At 38.7% G+C, this 25,324-nt stretch overlaps 1 protein-coding gene across 1 annotated transcript in view; it reads left to right on the forward strand.

Annotated features, from left to right (window-relative positions):
- Nucleotides 1-25,324, forward strand: part of F5 (coagulation factor V) — a 72,767-nt gene that overhangs the window by 41,323 nt on the left and 6,120 nt on the right. The window contains exons 12-22 of the mRNA XM_025391473.1: nucleotides 752-964; nucleotides 2,154-4,575; nucleotides 8,807-8,981; nucleotides 14,548-14,784; nucleotides 15,756-15,966; nucleotides 17,480-17,659; nucleotides 19,620-19,736; nucleotides 20,737-20,808; nucleotides 21,744-21,847; nucleotides 22,286-22,441; nucleotides 25,005-25,149. Coding sequence (XP_025247258.1) covers nucleotides 752-964; nucleotides 2,154-4,575; nucleotides 8,807-8,981; nucleotides 14,548-14,784; nucleotides 15,756-15,966; nucleotides 17,480-17,659; nucleotides 19,620-19,736; nucleotides 20,737-20,808; nucleotides 21,744-21,847; nucleotides 22,286-22,441; nucleotides 25,005-25,149 — 4,032 coding nt within the window. The remainder of the gene's footprint in view (nucleotides 1-751; nucleotides 965-2,153; nucleotides 4,576-8,806; nucleotides 8,982-14,547; nucleotides 14,785-15,755; nucleotides 15,967-17,479; nucleotides 17,660-19,619; nucleotides 19,737-20,736; nucleotides 20,809-21,743; nucleotides 21,848-22,285; nucleotides 22,442-25,004; nucleotides 25,150-25,324) is intronic.

A 25,324-nucleotide genomic window follows, 5' to 3' on the forward strand; every position in this document is an offset into this window, starting at 1 on the left:
TTTAGAGAAACATCTAGAATGAGGTATAAACTAATAATGTATCATGTAAATTATTAAAGTCACTTTAGTGATTTAAGTAGGTATTTAAATATTTGTTAATGCCAGTCATTATACTGGTACTAAGGCTAAGAGTGGTAATCAAGATAGACATGAGCCCCGCCCTCATAGAAATCATACCTTTGATTTTTACTATGCTTAGTTCATAAGTAAATAGAAATATTGCCTACAGCAGTGTCCCTTTTAACAATTATGGAAATGTATGAACTGGATACTCAAATGGAAACTGTGAATACTATATAGATTATAAGACAGCAATAAAAACTATAAAATATGCTAAATGGGCTTTATTTTTTGGGACATTTCTTCTTACCCAATGACTAGTACATCAAAAAATGAATTTCTTATATTATGCTTTTCCTCCAAGTGGAATTATTAGAATATCTTTAAAGGCAGAGAATGGAGCACAAAATATTTACTATACATTTGACAAATGAATGACTAAATCAATGTAAATGGAAGGCTTTATCTTTTTCCTGAGATTTCTCCTTTGGCTAATTTAGGAGAATAATCTCTCACTGGAAAATTCTGAGTTTGATCTTCTAGTCACATGTTAGACAAGATAAAGCTTATCTTGGATAATCACTGCTTTGACACAACCAAATTAACATGGAGACATTTATCTTAGGTATAATTAGACACATGCCCTTTCATTGGCATAGACCTGGAATTTTAACAGATTTTACACTTTCAGCTATCAATGGCTATGTGCCCGAGAGCATAACTACTCTTGGATTCTGCTTTGATGACACTGTCCAGTGGCACTTCTGTAGTGTGGGGACCCAGAATGAAATTTTGACCATCCACTTCACTGGGCACTCATTCATCTATGGAAAGAGGCATGAGGACACCTTGACCCTCTTCCCCATGCGTGGAGAATCTGTGACGGTCACAATGGATAATGTTGGTGAGTAAGAGCCTGGGCACTCAGAGAGGAAGCTTGCTTTGAATTTCTGGTCTATAAAGGTCTGCTGCAGCTCTCCAGGCTACCAGTGCTCCTCTATTTATCTCCCTGATCCCCTGCAGACTTTCCTTTCAATGTTTCTCATGGTTTCTCTTTGAGAAATTAATGACTTCAATGGATCCAGTTCTTTAGTGTAGGTTATATTTTTCCTTCTCTGGGCAAATTAGGAAGATATACAACAGCAGAAAAATAAGGCATAACTTTGAGGAAGAAGCATAAATATTTTGCCCACAAAAGAGCATTTCTTTTATCAAAATGCCCTTTTCAGTTTTTTGCGACAGCCATCTTCAATCATCAGGTACAGTGCCTTAGAAGCTGCTTCAGCAACAGCTTTGGAGTTTGTCAGACTGGAATGCAAGTCGTGATCTGCCACTCAATCGCTGTGTAACCTCACACAAGTTACTTGGCCTCACTGAGCCACAGATCATTTATCTGGAAAACAGTGTAATCACATCTCACAGAGTTACTTTGACCATTAAAATAGTAATATGTGCCAAGTGCCAAGTGCCTAGCACTCAGTAGACACCAACAATGGTAACTATTAGAGACTCACCAAGAAATCTTTAATGTGCCAGCAATGCATGCCATTTCAGAGATTCAGAACTGTCCCCCTGAATTATTACTTAGAAACATCTAAATGTCTCTTATTTGTGAGGATAGAGCTCATCATCAGCCCTTTAACTCTAATTCTAAGACAAGATGTGCTGTTAAGATATTTATGATATTAAAAGTCCATTTTATTCTTGATTCATCACTTTCTTAATATATTTTAAAATAGTGAGTAACTATCTGTGCTGGAAGACCATTTTTCCCCTCTAATCTCCACGAAGCAATACTTTTGGTTTTTATTCTGTTAAGCGAGATAAATGCACTGGTCATGTGCTTAGAGTCACAGCAATGTCAAATTGCTTTAGAAAAGAAAAAGTTTATTAAATATTTCATTCTCATTTTTCTCTCCTTATGTTATTTTGACCCAGTAATCAATAGTTCACAGACAAGCAGTGGTCCACAGCCCATACTTGAGTATTCCTGTCTAAAGTTTATTAGAAATTACCTGCCACAATGGATTACTGTGTTTTCATGTCTTTTCCCAGACTTCCAGATATCTCTTCTCTCTATCTCTCTTCTGTAGGAACTTGGATGTTAACTTCCATGAATTCTAGTCCAAGAAGCAAAAAGCTGAGGCTGAAATTCAGGGATGTTAAATGTATTACAGATGATGATGAAGACTCATATGAGATTTTTGAACCTCCAGAATCTACAGTCATAGCTACACGGAAAATGCACGATCGTTTAGAAACTGAAGATGAAGAGGGTGACACTGACTATGATTACCAGAGCAGACTGGCTGCAGCATTAGGAATTAGGTCATTCAGAAACTCATCATTGAATCAGGAAGAAGAAGAGTACAATCTTACTGCCCTAGTTCTGGAGAATGGCACTGAATTCATTTCTTCGAACACAGATATAATTGTTGGTTCAAATTATTCTTCCCCAAATAATATTAGTAGGCTCACTGTCAATAACTTTGCAGAGCCTCAGAAAACCCCTTCTCACCGACAAGCCACCACAGCTGGTTCCCCACTGAGACACCTCACTGGCAAGAACTCAGTTCTCAATTCTTCCACAGCAGAGCATTCCAGCCCTTATTCTGAAGACCCTATAGAGGATCCTCTACAGCCAGATGTCACAGGGATACATCTACTTTCACTTGGTGCTAGAGAATTAAAAAATCAAGAACATGCTAAACATAAGGGACCCAAGGTAGAAAGAGACCAAGCAGCAAAGCACAGGTTCTCCCGGATGAAATTACTAGCACATAAAGTTGGGAGACACCTAAGCCGAGACACTGGTTCTCCCTCCAGAGTGAGGCCCTGGGAGGACCTTCCTAGTGATCTGTTACTCTTAAAACAAAATAACTCATCTAAGATTTTGGTTGGGAGATGGCATTTGGCTTCTGAGAAAGGTAGCTATGAAATAATCCAAGATACTGATGAAGACACAGCTGTTAACAATCGACTGATCAGCCCCCAGAATGCCTCACGTGCTTGGGGAGAAAGCACCCCTCTTGCCAACAAGCCTGGAAAGCAGAGTGGCCACCCAAGGTTTCCTAGAGTTAGACATAAATCTCTGCAAGTAAGACAGGATGGAGGAAAGAGTGAACTAAAGAAAAGTCAGTTTCTCATTAAGACACGAAAAAAGAAAAAAGAGAAGCGTACACACCATGCTCCTTTATCTCCAAGGACCTTTCACCCTCTAAGAACTGAAGCTTACAACACATTTTCAGAAAGAAGACTTAACCATTCATTGTTGCTTCATAAATCCAATGAAACATCTCTTCCCAAAGACCTCAATCAGACATTGCCCTCTATGGATTTTAGCTGGATAGCCTCACTTCCTGACCATAATCAGAATTCCTCGAATGATACTGGTCAGACAAGCTCTCCTCCAGGTCTTTATCAGACAGTGCCCCCAGAGGAACACTATGAAACATTCCCCATTCAAGACCCTGATGAAATGCACTCTACTTCAGACCCCAGTCACAGATCCTCTGCTCCAGAGCTCAGTGAGATGCTTGAGTATGACCGAAGTCACAAGTCCTTCCCCACTGATATAAGTCAAATGTCCCCTTCCTCAGAACATGAAGTCTGGCAGACAGTCACCTCTCCAGACCTCAGCCAGGTGACCCTTTCTCCACAACTCAGCCAAACAAACTTCTCGCCAGACCTCAGCCACACGACTGTCTCTCCAGAACTCAGTCAGACAAACCTTTCCCCAGCCCTCGGTCAGATGCCCATGTCTCCAGACCTCAGCCATACAACCCTTTCTCCAGACCTCAGTCCTACAACCCTTTCTCCAGACCTCAGTCAGACAAACCTTTCCCCAGCCCTCGGTCAGATGCCCATGTCTCCAGACCTCAGCCAGACAACCCTTTCTCCAGACCTCAGTCATACAACCCTTTCTCCAGACCTCAGCCAGACAAACCTCTCTCCAGAACTCAGTCATACAAACCTTTCCCCAGCCCTCGGTCAGATGCCCCTTTCTCCAGACCTCAGCCAGGTGACTGTCTCTCCAGACATCAGTGAGACCACCCTTCTCCCTGATCTCAGCCAGATATCACCTCCTCCAGACCTTGATCAGACATTCTACCCTTCTGAATCTAGTCAGTCATTGCATCTTCCAGAATTTAATGAGACTTTTCCTTATCCAGACCTTGGTCAGATGCCATCTCCTTCATCTCCTACTCTCAATGATACTTTTCTATCAAAGGAATTTAATCCACTGGTTATAGTGGGCCTCAGTAAAGATGGTACAGATTACATTGAGATTATTCCAAAGGAAGAGGTCCAGAGCAGTGAAGATGACTATGCTGAAATTGATTATGTGCCCTATGATGACCCCTACAAAACTGATGTTAGGACAAACATCAACTCCTCCAGAAATCCTGACAACATTGCAGCATGGTACCTCCTCCGCAGCAACAACGGAAACAGAAGAAATTATTACATTGCTGCTGAAGAAATATCCTGGGATTATTCAGAATTTGTACAAAGGTTTGGCCAGTTTTCTCCTTTTTTATTCTCATTTTTCCATTACTCCTGAAAAAAGTAGCTACTACAATTCAGGGGGATAATTGTGGGCAAATTCTACTAAGAACAGTGTGGTTCCCCTATTGCAAGTTGGTCTGTTCTATTTCTTTTGTCAATTCCAAAACTGCTTCTTTACCTTCGATGACCCCTGGACAATATAAGAATAATCATTGGGAGAACTCTATAATATTCTGTAATTAGGCCTTTTTCTGTGTCCTCTCCTCTTACTACCCTTGTTTCTACTGACTCTTATTGCTCCAGGCAGAGCCCAACCTATCCATAGCTATATGCTAATCAATATGATTTAATTGAAGTTAGCCTCAAATCCAAAACCAAATATGATGTAGAAATCTCCTTTTTGCATTTACTTGTTTAGATCAGAATTTCCAAGAGATCCAAATCACTTTTTTTTAAAGATAATTTACAATTCAGTTTTGCTTAGGGGTAGAAAGCCATGTTGAACTGGGTTCTTTGTTCTGGGATGAAGATACAGAAAGAGAAGGAAAGGAGCAAGGCTTAGTCAACTACAAATTCTCAGGGACATAGCATGATGACTGCGCATCAACTGTCTAGACATAGCCCACAGCTTTTACTAAAACTGTTACATTAATCACTTAAAAAACCAAAGTGTAATTACAGTAGGCAAACACAATGTATGGTGTGACTTACGCAAATGACTTCATTAATCCGATGCCTGACATTTCCACATTAGAACTCTGTTTAAAACACTTTTTCCTATGACTTCCTATTTAAATGTTGCACTCAATACCATATGAGAACAACTAGCTATCTAAGCATTTCTAAGCAAGGCCTGAGGGAGTAAGATGTAGGGCCTGTCCAGAGTAAATAGGGTTGGAACCACCTTCAAAATCTTGTATTCCATTCAAGGCTCACGACCCACTTTAATGGCAGTCAAAGTTGCTTTACCCACTCCCTTGTGTTCTGTGAGTTTGCATGTTATGCTCAGAGTCTGGAAAGATGGGATTAGTAGGGGAGGTAGACCAGAAGAAAGGCAGAATGAGATTCTCTGTTGATGGCTCATGGTATATAGCAAATATTATGGGTGTGATGAGTGAGTGTTTGGCTTGTTTCCACAGGCTTGGGAAATGTGAGAGCCAGTGGGAAAATTCGACATGCTTCAGTCCTAGACTGAGACAATGAACTAGATGGAAATAATGTGCTTTATTTAATTAAACTTTTTATTTTGGAATAAAAATAAAATAGATTCACATACAGTCAAGAGAAATAATACGGAGAGATTATTTGAGTATCTTGAGTATTCTTTACCCAGTTTCTCCCAGGGGTAACATTTTGCAAATCTATAATACTATATCACAACCAGCATACTGACATTGATACTGTCAAGATACGGGATGTTTACCATCACCTTAAAAATCCCTCTCTTTACCCCTTTATACTCATATCGACCTTGCTCCCACCATACCCCTTCCTTATTCCCTGGCAACCAGTAGTCTGATCTCCATTTCTATAATTTTGTCATTTCAAGAATATTACATAAATGGAATCAGGCAACATGTAACCTTTGGGGACTGGTATTTTTTCACTCAGTAAAATTCTCTGGAGATTTGTCAGTTTATTGCATGTACTCCATTACATGGGTGTACCACAGTTTTTTTTGTTTTGGTCATTGTTTTATACATATTTATGGTGCAAACATGATGTTTTCATATATTTATAAACTGTGAATTGACAAAATCAAGCTAATTAGCCTGTGCATTACCTCACATACTTTTTTGTGGTTAGAACACTTAAAATGTACTCAGCAATGTTAAAAAATTCAGTGTGTTGTTATTAACTACAGTCACCACCTTATACAACAGATCTTCTAAATTTATTTCTTCTAATTGAATTTTATCTTTTGACCATTTTCTCAATGCTTCACCTCTGTATTCCTTTGTTTTTTTTTTTTTTTTTTTTTTTTTTTTTTTTTTTTTTTTTTTTTTTGAGACGGAGTCTCGCTCTGTAGCCCAGGCTGGAGTGCAGTGGCCGGATCTCAGCTCACTGCAGGCTCCGCCTCCCGGGTTCACGCCATTCTCCGGCCTCAGCCTCCCGAGTAGCTGGGACTACAGGCGCCCGCCATCTCGCCCGGCTATTTTTTGTATTTCTTAGTAGAGACGGGGTTTCACTGTGTTCGCCAGGATGGTCTCGATCTCCTGACCTCGTGATCCGCCCATCTCGGCCTCCCAAAGTGCTGGGATTACAGGCTTGAGCCACCGCGCCCGGCCTGTATTCCTTTGTTAACCACGGTCGTACCTTCTGCTTCTATGAGCTCAATGTTTTCAGTTTCCACATTATAAATGAGATCCTGCAGTACTTGTCTTTCTGTGCCTGGCTTATTTTATGTAACATAACGACCTCCTGGTTCAGTCATGTTGTCGCAGATGACATTTCTTCATTTTCTTTTTTTTTTTTTTTTTTGAGACGGAGTCTCGCTGTGTCTCCCAGACTGGAGTGCAGTGGTGTGATCTCGGCTCATTACAAACTCCGCCTCCCGGGTTCACGCCATTCTCCTGCCTCAGCCTCCCGAGTAGCTGGGACTACAGGCGCCTGCCACCACGCCCGGCTAATTTTTTTTGTATTTTTAGTAGAGACAGGGTTTCACCGTGTTAGCCTGGATGGTCTCGATCTCCTGACCTCATGATCCACCCGCTTCGGCCTTCCAAAGTACTGGGATTACAGGTGTGAGCCACCACGCCCGGACCATTTTCTTTTTTTTCAATGCTAAATAGTATTTCATTGTTTATGCAGATCACATTTAAGAAATCCATTCATTTGTTGATAGACATTTGGGTTGCTTCCCTATCTTGGCTAATGTGGCTAATGCTGCAGTGAACGTGGGAGAGCAGATATCTCTTCAACATACTGATTTCATTTTCTGTGGGTATATACCCAAAAATGGGATGAATGAATCATATGGCAATTCTATTTTTAATTTTTAAAGGAACCTCCCATACTGTTTTCCATAATGGCTGTACTAATTTACATTCTCACCAAGATGTACAAGAGTTCCCTTTTCTTCACATCCTTGCCAACATTTATCTCTTGTCATTTTTATAATACAATCCTGATGGTGTGAGGTGAGCCCTCATTGTGATTTTAAATTGCATTTCTCTGATTATTAGTAATGTTGAGCATCTTTTTACATATTTGTTGGTCATTTGTATGTCTTCTTTTACGAAATGTCTATTCAAGTCTTTTGCTCATTTTTTAATCAGGCTACTTGAGTTTTTGCTGAATTGAGTTCCTTATACTTTTAATTTTAATTCCTTATCAGATATTTGGTTTTCAAGAATATTTTCCCATTCCACAGGTTGTCTCTTCACTCTGTCATTTCCTTTGCTGTGCATGAACTTTTGAGTTTGGTGGCAATCCCATTTGTCTATTTCTGCTTTTGTTGCCTTTGCTTTTGAGGTCATATCCAAAAAATCTTTGTCCATACCAGTGTCAAGAAGCTTAAGAATAATGGACATTAGCAAAAAACAAATGTGAGAAGAGTGGCTACTTTCAGGGTACAAAACATTCATCCATCCAGTGACTTTCATAAGTATGACCTTCTAATTAATCTGACCATTGTCACCTGATAGCCCCAAGCTCTGGCGCTGTCCCATTACATGGCTTTGTCTGCCTTTGATCTTAAAATTTAGAACATATGATTGTATTTGTGCATTCATTTATATGTTTGACAAAAATTTATTAAGCTCCTACTGTGTGCCAGATAATGTGCTTACCACTGGAGAGAGTATTATGAGCAAACTAGGCACAATGGCTGACCTCATGGTACTTATACCCAGTGAGAGTCAGATATTAATAGATAATCTCACAAATAAATTATATATAATATACCGTATATACTATAGAAATAGTATAAGAATACTACAGGAATTTACTATGTATACTATAATAATACTATAGAAATATAAGGAATTGATATAGAGACTTGACCTAGTCTGAAAGGTCATAGGAAGACTTACCTATGAAATAATATCTGAGTTAGGAATTGAAAGATATTTACTGGCTTTTGTTTTTATTCACTTTTACATTTACTCATTTGTCCATCAAATATTTATTAAAGACCTTCTCTATGCTAGATGCTATATTTAGAAAGAGACAATTTCCTAAATTCTTTGAACAGTCTTTAATTTCTTCTTTTACACAATTAGTATTATTATTTCAGGGAAACAGATATTGAAGACTCTGATGATGTTCCAGAAGACACCGTATATAAGAAAGTAGTTTTTCGAAAGTACCTCGACAGCACTTTTACCAAACGTGATCCTCGAGGGGAGTATGAAGAGCATCTCGGAATTCTTGGTCCTATTATCAGAGCTGAAGTGGATGATGTTATCCAAGTAAGTCTTTTGAGCACTGCTAAGATCATCAGAGGAATTTTCACAAGCACCAGAGGGTTGTAAAGGTGCAGGTGGCAAGAGAGCTATAAGTGATTTGTTTATTTTCCAGGATTAATGAATAATTACGTTTCTTTTCAAAGACTCCTTGTCAAACAATTTGGCAATCTTCAAGACTAAAAAAAACAAGATCTCACTTTTTTTTAAATGCTGAAAACTATATAATCTGTAGAAAATCTCTCTGTAATTTCTATCTAAAGCTAACCTATCTAAAGTTAACATAGAAAATTAATATATTCAAGAGCAATTGCATTGGGCTTCATAATAGTGGTGGTGGTGGTGGCAGTAGTAGTGCTAGTAGTAATAGCAATTTAGAAATATCTCCTGATGTTTTCCTAAAAAAATAAATAAAGTGAAGTTAAATAAAATGAGTAAGGAAAGTAAAGATGTCTCTGTGCCCTCCAAAAGTGAGCAAGTTTCTTCAGTGTCTTCCTAGTTCTGGTCATTTCTTTCAAAATCTTGTGTCCAGACCCAGGATTATAACTTGCTTTTATAGCAAAGTTTACTTCCGTCATTTTTGCTAACCTCTCACGTTCAAAAACCCAGAAAGAACCCTGATTCTAAAGTAAGCTATCCTAGATTTTAAAATATAATCTACTATACCTGTGTAAGCATTCACTACATTTTCAGTGACCATTTGCTCCTTTTAAAAATGTAAACAAGTACACAAGGATATAAGAATCTTAATTATTCTAAATTTTCCATGAAACTGTGGAAGGCAATATTCTCTCTTATGATTAGGGGATCCTTTTTCAAGATGAATGATAATTTAACACAATATTTTAAAAACCTATTCTAAGTGAAGTAACTCAGGAATCAAAAACCAGACGCTGTATGTTCTTACTTATAAATGGGAGCTAAACTATGGGTATGCAAAGGCAGATAGATTGGTATAATGGACATTGGAAATTCAAAAGGGAATGGGGGGATGGATGAAAAGCTACCTCCTGGGTGCAGGGTACACTACTCAGGTGACAGGTACAACTAATATCCTAGACTTCACCACTATACAATTCATCCATGTAACCAAAAACCACTTGCATCCCTAAAGCAACTGAAGGTTTTTAAAAAATTTAAAAATCAAAATAAACACACAAAAGTCACAATTAACAAAACATCACAATTGTGAATAAAGACAGGATCAGTAACAATGTTGCATTGAGTCATACTGGAGCCTTAGGCAAAAGGAAAAAAATCAAATACTGAATCTTTGTTTTAGCCCTGGATTTCACGAGATAAAAATAACTTCATTTGTGTATTTAAAAATAATTTTAACTTTTATTTTAGATTCAGGGGGCATATGTGCAGGTTTGTTATCTGGGTATATTATGTGATGCTGATGTTTAGGGTATAATTGATCCCATCATCCAAGTAGTGTGCATAGTACCCAATAGTTTTTCAGCCCTTGCTCATCTCCCTCCTCCCACCCCGCTCTAGTGGTCCCCAGTGTTTATTGCCATTATGTTTGTGAGTACCCAATGTTTAGCTCCCACTTATAAGTGAGAACATGTGGTATTTGGTTTTCTGTTTCTATATTAATTCACTTAGCATAACAGCCTCCAGCTGGCATCCATGTTGTTGTAAAGGACATGATTGCAGTCTTTTTTATGGCTGCATAGTATTCCATGGTGCATATATACCATATTTTCTTTATCTAGTCCACCACTGATGGGCACCTAGGTTGATTCCATGTCTTTGCTACTGTGAATAATGCTGTGATGAACATCCTAGTACATGTGTCTTTTTGGTAGAACAATGTATTTTCTTTCTCTTTTTTTTTTTTTGAGATGGAGTCTCACTCTGTCGCCCAGGCTGGAGTACAGAGGTATGATCTCAACTCATTGCAACATCTGCCTCCAAGGTTCAAGCAATTCTCCTGCCTCAGCCTCCCGAGTAGCTGGGATTACAGGTGCCCACCACCAGGCCCAGCTAATTTTTGTATTTTTAGTAGAGACAGGGTTTTACCATATTGGCCAGGCTGGTCTCAAACTCCTGACCTCAGGTAATCTGCCTGCCTCAGCTTCCCAAAGTGTTGGGATTACAGGCATGAGCCACTGTGCCCGGCTGAACAGTTTTATTTTCTTTTTTGGCTATATACTCAGTAATAGAATTGCTAGGTCAAATTGTAGCAGGACAAGCCTCAGACAAAACCCCTCAGACACCGAGTTAAAGAAGGAAGGGCTTTATTCAGCCAGGAGCTTTGGCAACACTCATGTCTCCAACAACCGAGCTCCCCAAGTGAGCAATTCCTGTCCCTTTTAAGGACTCACAACTCTAAGAGGGTCCGTGTGAAAGGGTCATGATCCACTGAGCAAGCAGGGGGTACATGACTGGGGGCTGCACGCACCGGTAATTAGAACAGAACAGGACAGGACAGGGATTTTCACAGTCCTTTTCTATACAATGTCTGTAATCTATAGATAACATAACCAATTAGGTCAGGGGTCGATCTTTAACTACCAGGCCCACGGTGTGATGCCGGGCTGTCTGCTTGTAGATTTCATTTCTGCCTTTTAGTTTTTACTTCTTCTTTCTTTGGAGGCAGAAATTGGGCATAAGACAATATGAGGAGTGGTCTCCTCACTTAAAATAGTAGTTCTGTTTTAAGTTCTTTGAGAAATCCCCAAACGTCTTTCCACAGTGGCTAATTCACATTCTAAGCAGCAGTGTATAAGCATTCCCTTTTCTTCACAGCCTCACCAGCATCTATTTTTTGGATTTTACTAATAGCCATTCTGACTGGTGTGAGATGGTATTTCACTGTAGTATTGATTTGCATTTCTCTGATGATTAGTGATGTTGAGCATTGTTTTTCATGTTTGTTGGCTATTCGTATGTCTTCTTTTGAGAAGTATCTGTTCATGTCTTTTGCCCATCTTTTAATGGGGTTATTTGTATTTCACTTGTTCAATTGTTTAACTATCTTATAGTTTCTGGATATTAGACCTTTGTCAGATACATACTTTGTGAATATTTTTTCCATTCTGTGTCTGTTCACTTTGTAGGTAGCTTCTTTTGCTGAGAAAAAGCTCTTTAGTTTGTCAATTTTTGCTTTTGTTGAAATGCTTTTGAGGAATTAGTCATAAATTCTTTCCCAAGGCTGATATCCAGAATGGTGTTTCCTAAGTTTTCTTCTAGGATTCTTAAAGTTTGAGGTCTTACATTTAAATCTTTAATCCATTTTTTTAAAAATTATACTTTATGTCCTAGGGTACATCTGTAATCCATCTTGAGTTAATTTTTGTATATGATTAATCCAGTTTCATTGGATTCATTGGGGTCCAGTTTCATTCTTTCACATATGGGTAGCCAGCTATTCCAGCACCATTTATTAAATACGAGTTCTTTTCCCCTTGTTTTTTTGTTGTTGTTGTTGTTGTTGTTGACGACTTTGTCAAATTTCAGGTGGTTGTAAGTGTGTGGCTTTATTTCTGGGTTCTTTATTCTGTTCCATTGGCCTATGTGTCTGTTTTTGTATCAGTATCATGCTATTTTGGTTATTGCAGCTTTATAGTATAGTTTCAAGTCAGGTACTGTGATACCTCCAGATTTGTTCCTTTTGCGTAGGATTGCTTTGGCTATTCAGGCTCTTTTTTGACTCCATATGAATTTTAGAATAGCTTCGTCTAATCCTGAGGAAAATGATTCCAGTAGTTCATTAAAAATAGTGTTGAATCTGTAGATTGCTTGGGGCACAATGGCTATTTTAACAATACTGATTCTTCCAATACATGAGCATACAATGTTTTTCCATTTGTTTGTGTTACCTATGATTTCTTTCATCAGTGTTTTGTAATTCTCCTTACAGAGATCTTTCACCACTTTGGTTAGATGTTTTCCTAGGTATTTGTGTGTGTGTGTGTGTGTGTGTGTGTGTGTGTGTGTGTGTGTGTATGTGTCTATTTCTAATGGGATTGTGTTCTTGATTTCGCTCTCAGTTTGAACATTACTGATGTATAGAAATGCTACTTTGTACATTGTACATTGTATTTTGTATAATTGATTTTGTACATTAATCTTGCATACTGAACCTTTACTGAAGTCATTTGTCAGTTCCTGGAACCTTTTTGTGGAGTCTTTAGGGTTTTCTAGGTACAGAATCATATTGTCAATGAAGAGAGATAGTTTAACTTCTTTTCTTCTTTGATTGCCTTTTATTTCTTTCTCTTGCTTGATTGCTGTGACTAGAATTTCCAGTACTGTGTTGAATATGAGTGATGAGAGTGGGCATCCATGTCTTGTTCCAGTTCTCACAGGGAAGGCTTTCAGCTTTTGCTCATTCAGTATGATGTTGACTGTGGGTTTGTCATAGATGGCTCCTATTATTTTGAAGTATGTTCCTTCAATGCCTAGTTTGTTGAGGGTTTTTATCATGAAGGGATGTTAGGTTTTATCAAAAGCTTTTTCCATGTTTATTGAGATGATGATACTGTTTTTGTTTTTAATTTGGTTTATGTGGTGAATCACATTTATTGATTTGCATACATTGAGCCACTTTGCATCCTAGGAATGAAGCCTATGTGATTGTGATGAATTAATTTTTAATTTGCTGCTGGATTTGGTTTGCCAGTATTTTGTTGAAGATTTTTGTATCTATGTACATCAGAGATATTGGCCGGTGCTTTTCATGATTCATTGTGTCTTTGCCAGGTTTTGTTATTAGGGTGATGCTGGCTTTGTAGAATAAAATAAGGAAGAGACAATTAGGGGGTCTTTAATCACTAGAAGTTATAGAAGGGCCGGGAGGAGCTTCACGAGTCTGACTGCTGGGGTGTGAAGACTTCCCATATGGCATTTAAGTCCTTTACCATCTGGCTCCAACCTGGTCCTTTTCCAGCCTCATTTCTCACCAGGTTCCACCTGTCCCTGTGCATTTCACAGCCCAGCTCCATCCAGATCCTTCCTTGCTATTCCCCAAACTCTTCCTTTACTCCCCTGCTCACAGGCATCCTTCTGCCCTTCCAAGAGTCTGAAATGTCTTTCTAGCTCCTGTTCATTCTACGATGGCCAATTCCATTTCCTCCAAGGAACTTACCTTAATTCTTCCAACCTCTCCTAAATACTCAACCAAATCGTTCCTCCAGGGCATCATCATCTGAACCCACTTAGACTTTGTATATAGCACCTGTTGTCTCCAGATTTGTCGTGTGGATGCCCATGTGCATGTTGTTTTCATCAGAAGCTTAAAAGCTTCTTATGAACAAGAATCAAGCCTCTTTCATCTTCATATCTTCACTACCTATCACTCTCATTTCATTAGTAGATAATGTCAGTACTTTGGCCTTGAGCCTAAGAACACATATCTTTTGGTATTTCTGGAGAAAACTACTTGGGCCATATCTCACAGGATGGTTGTGAAAATTAAATGAAATAATATACATAAGTTATTTTATACCTTATATCTTAGCTCCGATTTTATAACCAGTCACTTTGGCCTATAATGCTGACATTTTTGTGGTTTAGATTTTTGTTAAGCTTAAGCACATTTGTGGATCATTCCTTTCTCTAGGTTCGTTTTAAAAATTTAGCATCCAGACCATATTCTCTACATGCCCATGGACTTTCCTATGAAAAATCATCAGAGGGAAAGACTTATGAAGATGACTCTCCTGAATGGTTTAAGGAAGACAATGCTGTTCAGCCAAATAGCAGTTATACCTACGTATGGCATGCCACTGAACGATCAGGGCCAGAAAGTCCTGGCTCTGCCTGTCGGGCTTGGGCCTACTACTCAGCTGTGAACCCAGTAGGTACTTTCATTGAAAGTTTTTCTCATTCCCCTAACCTCGTAATCTGAGTCCACCAAATGGAAGAGTGGGGGTTATTTCTTGTCAAGTGTCTGTCTTGCTTTTCATGAGGAATGCATAAGGGTGTGGTTAACAGTCTACATTTATCATAACCAGGGACTCTCCATGCAGCTCTTCAGATGACAGAGAGAGAAACATTCCTTCAGTGGAGAGGAGGGAAGATTACTTGAATGATTGGCCATGAATTAGAATGCCTACATTTACAGAAGATGGCATTTATATGAAATTTTCTTCAACAAATATTAGCTATGTTCTGCTCTTTCTTTATAGAAAAAAACTACAAAGTCAAGACTCCCTTATCTATCATTCTGCAATGTATATATACTTCAAAACAATATGTTGTACACAGTATATACATACAATTTTATTTGTCAATTAAAAAGAGAAGCAACTCCTTCATTTAATGCATAGTGGAAAGAGCACAGACTCAGATTTAAATTTTTACCCTGTCAGGTAATGCATAATCCTAGGAAATTCCTTGACCTCTCTTAGCCTGGTATCAGAAGTTAAAAATGAGGTAATAGTACATAGTGCATGGTAAGCACTTGGTAAATACTTGTTCAATGAATGAATTTATATTTATCATATAAGATAGTTGTCACAATTAAATGAGAGATTGCAGGCAAATCATTTAATATTCTGGTAGATTCCCAATAAATAGTATCCCTTATATTATCAATTTATTATTATCATCATTGTTACTGGGATAAAGATCAACTAGAGGAAGGAGGATTATGAATACAACAGAATTAGGTGATAAATATCCAGGCTTATTACGCCATTCATTTATAATCTTCATCTTCAAATTCAGAGCCTGTCAGAAAGTTTCCTTTTTTATATGATGAGTGACTATCAGAAGAGCAAAGAAATTCCTGGGAAAGAGACAATACAATTTACTCTCTTTTTCCAGGAAAAAGATATTCACTCAGGCTTGATAGGTCCCCTCCTAATCTGCCAAAAAGGAATACTACATAAGGACAGCAACATGCCTGTGGACATGAGAGAATTTGTCTTACTATTTATGACCTTTGATGAAAAGAAGAGCTGGTACTATGAAAAGAAGTCCCGAAGTTCTTGGAGAGTCACATCCTCAGAAGTGAAAAAATCCCATGAGTTTCACGGTATTTTCCTCTGACTTTGATCTAATCTAATTAAATCACACTGGGTCACAGTGATTCCTGCCCTTAGAGCTTCACAAGATTAGACATGAGATGCTTCTGAGACAACCAGAGCTACAACTAAAACCGGTTCCTTAACATTCCAGAGGGCTGATGTAATCTGGCAGGTAACACTGTGGGTGAGGCAAAAAGAGAAAGTCTGAAAGATAGTGCAGAGAAGCTGCTGTAAAACAAACGAACGGAAAACCACAACAACAAAAAGCCAGTGTGCTTCAGCTGGTAACACACATTGAAAAGGAATTAACATTGTTCTGCAATTTAAAAAGTTAATAAGCTTGTTTCTGGATCTCTAAAGGCACAAGTGTTTATATAAAAGAAATGATCACCTCTGTGTCTTTTCTAAAATAAGAATGATTCTAACAGTTTTAGCTCCAGCAGCTACCAGGTGGCACCCAAAGCATATGAGAACAAAATGAGAGAAGAAACTAGGTACCCAGGTAATGGGAGAATAGTGGCAAGAGAGCATGTGGGTGGTCACACTGGGAAAAGTGTGCCTACTTGGAAATTCACTCAGAAATTCGGCCTGTAAGCTAGTAACTGAAACAGAAACTGAGAGGAGAAAGGTACGAGCTTGTGTTATGAATATGTAGACAGGTGTTCTCATGCCTGATATAATTTTAAGGATGCCCAAATGATCTCAACCCGTCCCTCTCCAAAAATTCGCTTGCCTGGTTTCTGAAATTTCACAACAGTTCCTCTAACTTAAGAAGAAGGAAACAAAGCACTTCCCTCACTTTGGTTTCAGTTAAATGTTTGGTAACACTAAACTTTATCTTTAAAATTTTGTGTTACATTTTTAAGGTGATCATGTTTCTCAGGGACTTTTAAAAAAAAATCCACATATTTTACTACAGGGAGAGTAGATAAAGCCTGAGAACCCAAGACACCTAATCTGAGAAGTGGGCAGAGGAGTTATTGTACCAATGAAAGAATAAACGTGACTTGCTATGGTTGCTGGATACACCAACAATAAACTCCTCATATTATAAACTCCTAGACTTCCCAATTTGCCTGAAACTTTCTCTGAATTTAGAAGGCCTTAAGGTGACATGCTGCATGTCTCCTTGCTGACTCTAACCCCTGGAGTTTACTTTGTCTGCCTATATTTGTGTTTATCTTTTTGTAGTTAAGGAAAATTAAGACTGTTAATGGAAAGGATACATGGGTAAAGCACAGAAGTGTAAAAGCTGGGGAAAAGAGTGATACATCGCTTGGAAAGGGAGATACCCCCGCCTTCTGCTGTAGGCTGGTGTGAATGATATGAGAAGGACTAGTGGTTCTGCTTCAGCCTCTCACTAATATGACATACAAGAGGGCCCTTTCCATGGCTAGGTAGGCCTGGGAATGCAGAATCATGAGGAAGATGGGTGTTGAGTGAGTTGCCCCATATTTCCTTACCGGTCGCCCTCTCTGTGTCAACAGATTTTTAATTGATTTCAACTCTTTGTCCTTTCAGCCATTAATGGGATGATCTACAGCTTGCCTGGCCTGAGAATGTACGAGCAAGAGTGGGTGAGGTTACACCTGCTGAACATAGGCGGCTCCCAAGACATTCACGTGGTTCACTTTCATGGCCAGACCTTGCTGGAAAATGGCAATAAACAGCACCAGTTAGGGGTCTGGGCCCTTCTGCCTGGTAAAGACTTGGGAAATGGAAAGAGGTCCCTGCTAAGAAATACAGGGAAAAGGCAATCATAGCATCTGTTACTCCTTCTTATTTCTTCCTTGTGCATATACTTCCTAAGGAGTCAGAACATAGGGTTCTGGCTTAGAGCCTAGGCAAACTCATAGACCCAAAGTATGTACGGAGTGCAAAAATGTCACCTAATTTATGAACTATTTGCAGCACCATATAGGCTAAATGTGTGACCCAACTCAGTTGCTACATAACATGCAGTTTCTCCCAAGCCACTGTGTGTCATATAGATGAGGTCTCAAGCAGATAAAAAAATGAATCCCACAGGGCTCAGGCAGCTACAGTTATCTCTGCTGGGAGGGTTTCCAGATTCTTCAGTTCTGCTCCTCCTCTAGGCTCTAGCACCCTAATATCTTTGGGCAAGTGACTCCAGGAATCATATTTTTAAACTGACTTATAGACTGTTTGAAGGAGAAAACATTTTTTAAAAATAGTTACAAAAGTTAAAGAATAACAAAGGTATTTAGAGCTTTTCATGTGCAAAATAAAGATAAATGTAGATTTAAACAATCTACAATTATACAGAAGGGATATTTCTGTGCCAGTGAGTTGCTTGTACGTGTATCTACTTATGCAGCAGGTGTGTGGGTGGGGCTGTGATGCCAGATGCCAAATTCTCAAACTTCAGTGGATGTAATAAAAACCTAGGAAGTTGGTTAAAATGCAGATGTGAAAGCAGAGGGATTTTGTTTTCAGAGACTTTAAGGTAGATTTTGGGCAGAATTCCCGGGAGTCTGTATTTTTAACAAGCAGCCTTCCTTCTATTTTGCCTTCTATTAAAAGTAATGGCAAAAACCGCAATTATAGTTTGCACCAACCTAACACACGCTGCCTGAGGATCTAGTGAAGGCAGTCCCTCGACAGCACTTTGAGTGAGGTTGTGTGAATCTGCCTCAGATGCAGGCACAGAGGTCCAAATGGACTGGTTTGATTAAGAGCAGGGAAAAAAAAGAGGGTTCTTGTTGGTTTTTCACATGCCAGTAACTCACTAATACATCTAGAGAGTATTAATTATGTTGTATTAACATTGTATTAATACAACAATCAATAGATAATTAATCTATCGTATTAAAATCAGAGACAGAAGAGATTCAGTCAAATTCTCTCATCTTTTCATCGAGTATTAGAAGATCAATCATCCTTCCCATATAAGCCTAGAGACAGACTGAGAAGCTAGGATTGGCTGGCATCTCTAAATCTGCAAACTTAAATACTTGCATTGGAGAGAGAAAAACTGGAGATCTTTTTCAGTGGGTTTGAGGAAGATAACCGTATCTATTCATTTTCACCCACAATCTGGGAAAGAGTCATAAATTATAGTCAACAGAATTTAAATATTAACTGCCAGGGGGTAATGTTAAATACCAGAATGGATAGCCAGAGGTTTTAGAAATCTCGTTCTTTCAGTGTTTTTTTCTGAACAATTTATGTAAATCTCTAGTAACATATGTAAGCTTTATGGAAAATTTGAAAACATGGAGGAAGAAGATTTTATTTTGATTTTCTTTTATAAAAAAGAGAAAAAAGCAAAATGAAGAGAGGGAAAGGAAACATGTATGATATTTTTGAGGCCCAATGATGTCATTCAAGGTCACTTTGATACTTAGGACTGTGAAGCTGTATTGTGGGTGAGTTAACTTGTAACACTATATTTAGATAAGTGAAAGTTTCTTCTAGTGAGGCATGGTAGAGATTTAAAAATTTCTTTAGTTATCTCTGTGTGTGTGTTGTTATTGTTTTGTTTTTATCTGTTATACTTGTAGTCCTACCTAAAGAAAAATGGTTAAATTCTATTTGAAAGTCTCTTGTGAAGCAGGAATTTTAGGATTCGTAGAGAACTATCAACCACAATATTTACTTGTTAATTTTTGCAAATGTAATGTTGTTCTTTTTATTTTAGGTTCATTTAAAACTCTTGAAATGAAGGCATCAAAACCTGGCTGGTGGCTCCTAAACACAGAGGTTGGAGAAAACCAGAGAGCAGGGATGCAAACGCCATTTCTTATTATGGACAGAGGTATCACGAGAGCCATGTAATATTTGGTTTAGCAGGAGAGTGCCTATTACTAGAGTATTACCAACTTTTAGATTGGAAATATTCAACTCTAAGAACTCTGATGTGACAAAGGCATAATTTGTAGCCATAGTTGCTTTTATTCTGGTCCATGGTCTGATTGCATTGAAAACACGGCAGTCAGATCAAAAGCATTCCTCTCAAATGGGAAACCTACGTAAAGCATCCTTCTTCATGATTTGTGATCCATGGGCAAGTGCATGTAAGAAATTCTCCAGGTTCCAAGAGTTGAGGAGGGAAAAGGTCACAGGAATTTAACAATGACTGAGTCACTAAACTTGACATTTCAGCATTTAGGAAACACAGTTTTCATCTGTCCATCCATTCATCCATTCTTTAAGTCATTACTAAGCACCGTTGAGTATGAAGCACTGTGCTAACATCCAGGTAACACAGTGGCTGGTATCCCTTTCTTAATCAGGATATAAATAATCTTGTAACTTTGAGGTCAGCTTTTGAGAACATAGTCTCATGAGGGCTAGAACTTTTTTTTTTTCATATTTTTGTATTTTGTATTTTAATTTTTTTGTAGAGAAGAGGTTGCCCAAGATGGTGTCAAACTCCTGGCCTCAAGTAATCCTCCCCCTCGGCCTCCCAGAGTGCTAGGATTACAGGCATGAGCCACTCCACCTAGCCATGGATAGTACTTAATGTTGTAAAATAGCAAAGTTAAGATAAAAGCAGAAGAAAATCAGTTTAAAACATGATTGCATTTCAGGATTTCAGTTGTTTTCCTCTGGGATGCCACTATATCTATTAAAGCACCAGTCTTGTTAGTGCATTTACCATTTTATAATCAGATATATTTAAGTCAGGGTCACGCAAGGTAGGTAAAAATATCTAATTACTGACCTGTCAGAAACATAATCCCTAACCATGGAGTTTTACTTTATTATATACATTTTCTAAGCAAAAATTATTCGTTTTTTCCTGTTTTTCATAGACTGTAAGATGCCAATGGGACTAAGCACTGGTATCATATCTGATTCACAGATCAAGGCTTCAGAATTTCTGGGTAAGTTGTAGCACCATGGTCTGTGAATGGAACCTCCTACAGTTGTGCAGCATGCAGCCTATGAAACCATACATGACAACCTATCTATGAATCAGTTCTTCTCTTTATGCTTTTCTCTACTACAATATAGTGACACAGCTCCATTTGGGGTGCACATATGGTAAAGGAAGGAACACTGTGACAGGAGCTAAAGGCCTGTTAGCGTGCTCTTAACACTGCCACCCCTTCTGGTGTATAACGTTCCCAAAGAGTCTTTTCCGGGAGAAACCAATAGCTGGGGGTCATTGAGTTCTCTACATAAAGAGCCCAGCCTCTCTGCAGGGATTTGGCAAGGATCAGATAGCTTACTCTTATGACCACGTGCTCATTTCCAAACTCTCCTCAGTCACCCTTTTCTGGGTTTGACCACACATGTAGTATTTCAGCCAGATTCACAGGGTCTCATCAGCTAAGCATTATAGTCCTCATTAATATGGCCCTTTGCCTGTGGCAACCATTCATCTATTCAGAAAACTTTGTTGAACCTCCACTATGTGGCAGGAACTCCTCCAAAGTTTTCTCACACTGCCTGTAAGCCCTTTCCGAGATCAAGAGGTCATGATCAAGAGGATGATCAGGCTCCCATATACCCCTTCCATGTCTTCCTGTTAGGCAGGCACATTCAGCTTTAGGAACATCAACATAACAGAAAAAAAAACCAAACATGACCTGTGTGCAAGAAAGGGGATAGGTGGTGGTTGGCAGCTGACCAAACACAGACCCGAAGCCCAGATTTCATCATCAAGGACTGACTTAGTAGCTGAGGCCCATGCCTAGACTTCTGACTACAACACAGGTCCTCCAAGGATCTGGTTTTCCAGTGGATTAAACTCACTTGAGAAATTGCTGAGTTTTGAAAAAATTCAGAATAAATATTTTTCTTCCCTTGAGTTTAGGTTACTGGGAGCCCAGATTAGCAAGACTAAACAATGGTGGATCTTATAATGCTTGGAGTGTAGAAAAACTTGCAGCAGAATTGGCCTCTAAACCTTGGATCCAGGTTTGTTTAATAGACTGATAATATTTACTGCTATTGTAATAATAAAAATGAAAGTGATTTAGTAATTCCTTCTTGCAATGTTGTTAGGGGAAATAGCAAGTACTAAGTGCGAGGCACCGTTCTAAGTACTTTATGTCCTTAAAATCAACCCCCTGAGGTTGGTTCTAATAATATCTTGTTTTATAGATTAAAAAACAAAAGGCACAGAGATACTAAGTGCCTTCCCAAAGTAACTCATAGCTAATTAGTCATTGAGTTGGGATTCAAACCTAGGTACTCTGTGCACAAATATGGATTACATGTAGTCATTGTATCAGTTTGCTAAGATCTTATGTGCTAGCTCTTTCGTTCTGGAGAAAGCTAATTGTATAATGAATTTAGGCAGTGTGTGACTTGTTGACAAGGACAGTTCTTTTTACTGGCTTTCCTATATTGCAGGTGGACATGCAAAAGGAAGTCGTAATCACAGGGATCCAGACCCAAGGTGCCAAACACTACCTGAAGTCCTGCTATACCACAGAGTTCTATGTAGCTTACAGTTCCAACCAGATCAACTGGCAGATCTTCAAAGGGAACAGCACAAGGAATGTGATGGTTTGTGTGCCTATGTCTATCTGAATCTCTAGACTCAGTCTAGGAGTATTATGACTATGCCTAATGATTATGTATTTTAAAAAATACCTTTCTGGGTATTACAAATGTGAATGGCTTTCTAAGGGTCATATGGAGAAAAGCAGTAATATGATGGGTCTGTGTCTTACAAATTAAAGAGAGAAGCAGGGTTACTGAAACTTCAAAACCCCACAAAACTTTAAAAAACCATTTTATCATCAAATAAAATACCCAGATTTCTCAGACTGGCCGATGGTGTATGGCAGAGTAGAATATCTGGTCTTGTGTCTCGAGGAGCTCATGCTAAAAAGTGGCTACCAACACTTTTGATTTTACTATTGCAGTTTGTTTTGTTCTTTATTTCAGTGTACCTGAAGTAAATCATAGTGTTAATGCTAGTAAGCCTCTGAGGCAGTGTGATTCTCAGACTTTTTGGGGGGCCACGCCTGAAGAATGGCATCCTCCTTCTTGCTCTTCCAGGGGCTCAGCCAGAAGCCCTAACTCTTCTCCCCGTCTCTATTCCTTTCCCCAAAGAAACCTACCTGAATGCAAGGAGTCTGCCTGCCATTATTATACCGATAATCTCGAGTCTGTTTCTGCTCATATTTTATATAAAATTGTTTACTGTTTATTAGTTACCTATTTTTAATAATTATTTATAATATGTCTCAGCACCATTGAAGTCCTAAATTATGGTTCTTACTAATGAGTATTATGAGAGAAAACACAGATTGCAGTTGAGTCCATAGCATAAAGATTTTGTCATCTATATTCATGAGAGGATATTGGTATGTAGTTTTATTTTTTTTAATTGTCTTTTGATACCACAGTTATACTAGCTTCATAAAATTGGTAAGCATGCTCTTCTATTCTATATTCTGGCTTCATAAAATTGGTAAGCTTGTCTTTTCTACATTCTAGGAGAAAATGTCTGCAGTTGGTATTAATTCTTTAAATATTTGGTAGGAATCACCAGTGAAACCATCTGGGCCTGCAGATTTCTTTTTGGGCAGTTTTAAAGTTATGAATTCTATGTTCTAAATAGTTACAGGGCTATTCAAATTATCTATGTCATATTAGGTGAATTGAAATACTTTGTATATTTCAATTAATTGGTCAATTCCCTCTGTGTTGTTAAGTTTATGTGTGTAGAGTTGTTTGTATATTCCCTTATCCTTTTTCATGTTTGTAGTGATTTTGCCTGTTTCATCTCTGATATTGTCAACTGCATCTCCTTTCTTTTTTTTTTTTTTTTTGTGAATCTTGCTAGAGATTTGTCAATTTAAAAAAAATCTTCTTGGCCAGGTGCAGTGGCTCACGCCTGTAATCCCAGCACTTTGGGAGGCTGAGGCAGGCAGATCACGAGGTCAAGCGATCAAGATCATTCTGACCAACATGGTGAAACCCTCTACTAAAAATATTTTAAAACATTAGGCATGGTGGCACACAACTGTAATCCCAGCTACTTGGGAGGCTGAAGCAGAAGTATTGCTTGAATCTGGGAGGCAGAGGTTGCAGTGAGCCAAGATCTCACCACTGCACTCCAGCCTGGTGGCAGAGTGAGACTCTGTCTCAAAAAAAAAAATCTTCTCAGCCCTGTTTTGTTGATTTTTCTCTATTGTTTTTCTGTTTTCAATATTACCAATACCTGCTCCAATCTTCTGTTTTAAAAAGTTGGCTTTTTCCGACATTGCTCTGTCAGGAAAAGGGATAGGGCACAGCCTGGTTACTGCCAAGTGGGGGTCAAAGTCCAGTTTCCCCACTCCACTGCCACCTAAGAAGGGATTGTTCCTTGGTGACTGGGTGGGAACAGGAGTTCCCCATTTGGCCTCCGCTGATACTCAGGGGCAGGAGCTTTATTAGGGGCTGGAGATGAATACCCTAAATCCTTACATGGCCTTTTCTGACACAACCCCAGTAAGAGTGTTGGGGTGCCTCTTTAGCCTCATGAGCATGGAAGTCTAGGCTTCCCATTCAGCCTTTGCTGTTGTGGGTTGGGGAGGGGCCTCAGGTTTTTCTGTGGTGTTTGGCTAAAGGAGAGAAGTCAGTATCCACAAGTTTTCTATTATATCTTGCTAGGCTTCCCTTTACTGGTACTTTGGTTAGAGAAAGCAGATTTTATTTGGGCTTTTTCAGTCTGTACTCATTGGTGTTTCCAGGTTCCTGGTTTCTTCATCTCTAAGTCTGGGATGTATGAGGCAAAAAGAAAATTCAGGACACTCACCACCATTTTGTTCCTTCCAAGAAACCTAGTCAGTCTGTCTTCTGAGCTCTTTTCCCCTGAAAAGATGTTTCCCCTTCTTAGGTTTCTCTTAGCTATAATGTCCAAAGTTTTTAGTTGTACTTACCAGGAGTAATAGGGCAAAGTACATATATACAATATTCCTGGAAGTGGAATTATCCCCATGTATATTTTATAAACAAATGGATTTAGTTCAGGCCCCATGAAAATGTAGTATTACAATATTAAAGTAGATGAAAATTTTATTATAAAGTCACTTTATAGATCACTGTTACATAACTAAACTTTCCTCTTTTCTTCTAGTATTTTAATGGCAATTCAGATGCCTCTACAATAAAAGAGAATCAGTTTGACCCACCTATTGTGGCTAGATATATTAGGATCTCTCCAACTCGAGCCTATAACAGGCCTACCCTTCGATTGGAGTTGCAAGGTTGTGAGGTAAATGGTAAGGTACAAAGATGCATTATTTTCTCACTGTCACACAAAGAATCAAGATTTGGGAGGTATAGGAGATTGAGTAAAATTTTTAGTTCTCTTCAGTGATTTAGGCTTCTAGGAAAACCTTTATGAAACAGAGGTTCTACTCGGGTAAACTCTCGGTGTGATCTAGACCAAGAATG

Source organism: Theropithecus gelada, chromosome 1, assembly GCF_003255815.1.
Source record: "Theropithecus gelada isolate Dixy chromosome 1, Tgel_1.0, whole genome shotgun sequence".
Lineage (NCBI taxonomy): Eukaryota > Metazoa > Chordata > Mammalia > Primates > Cercopithecidae > Theropithecus > Theropithecus gelada.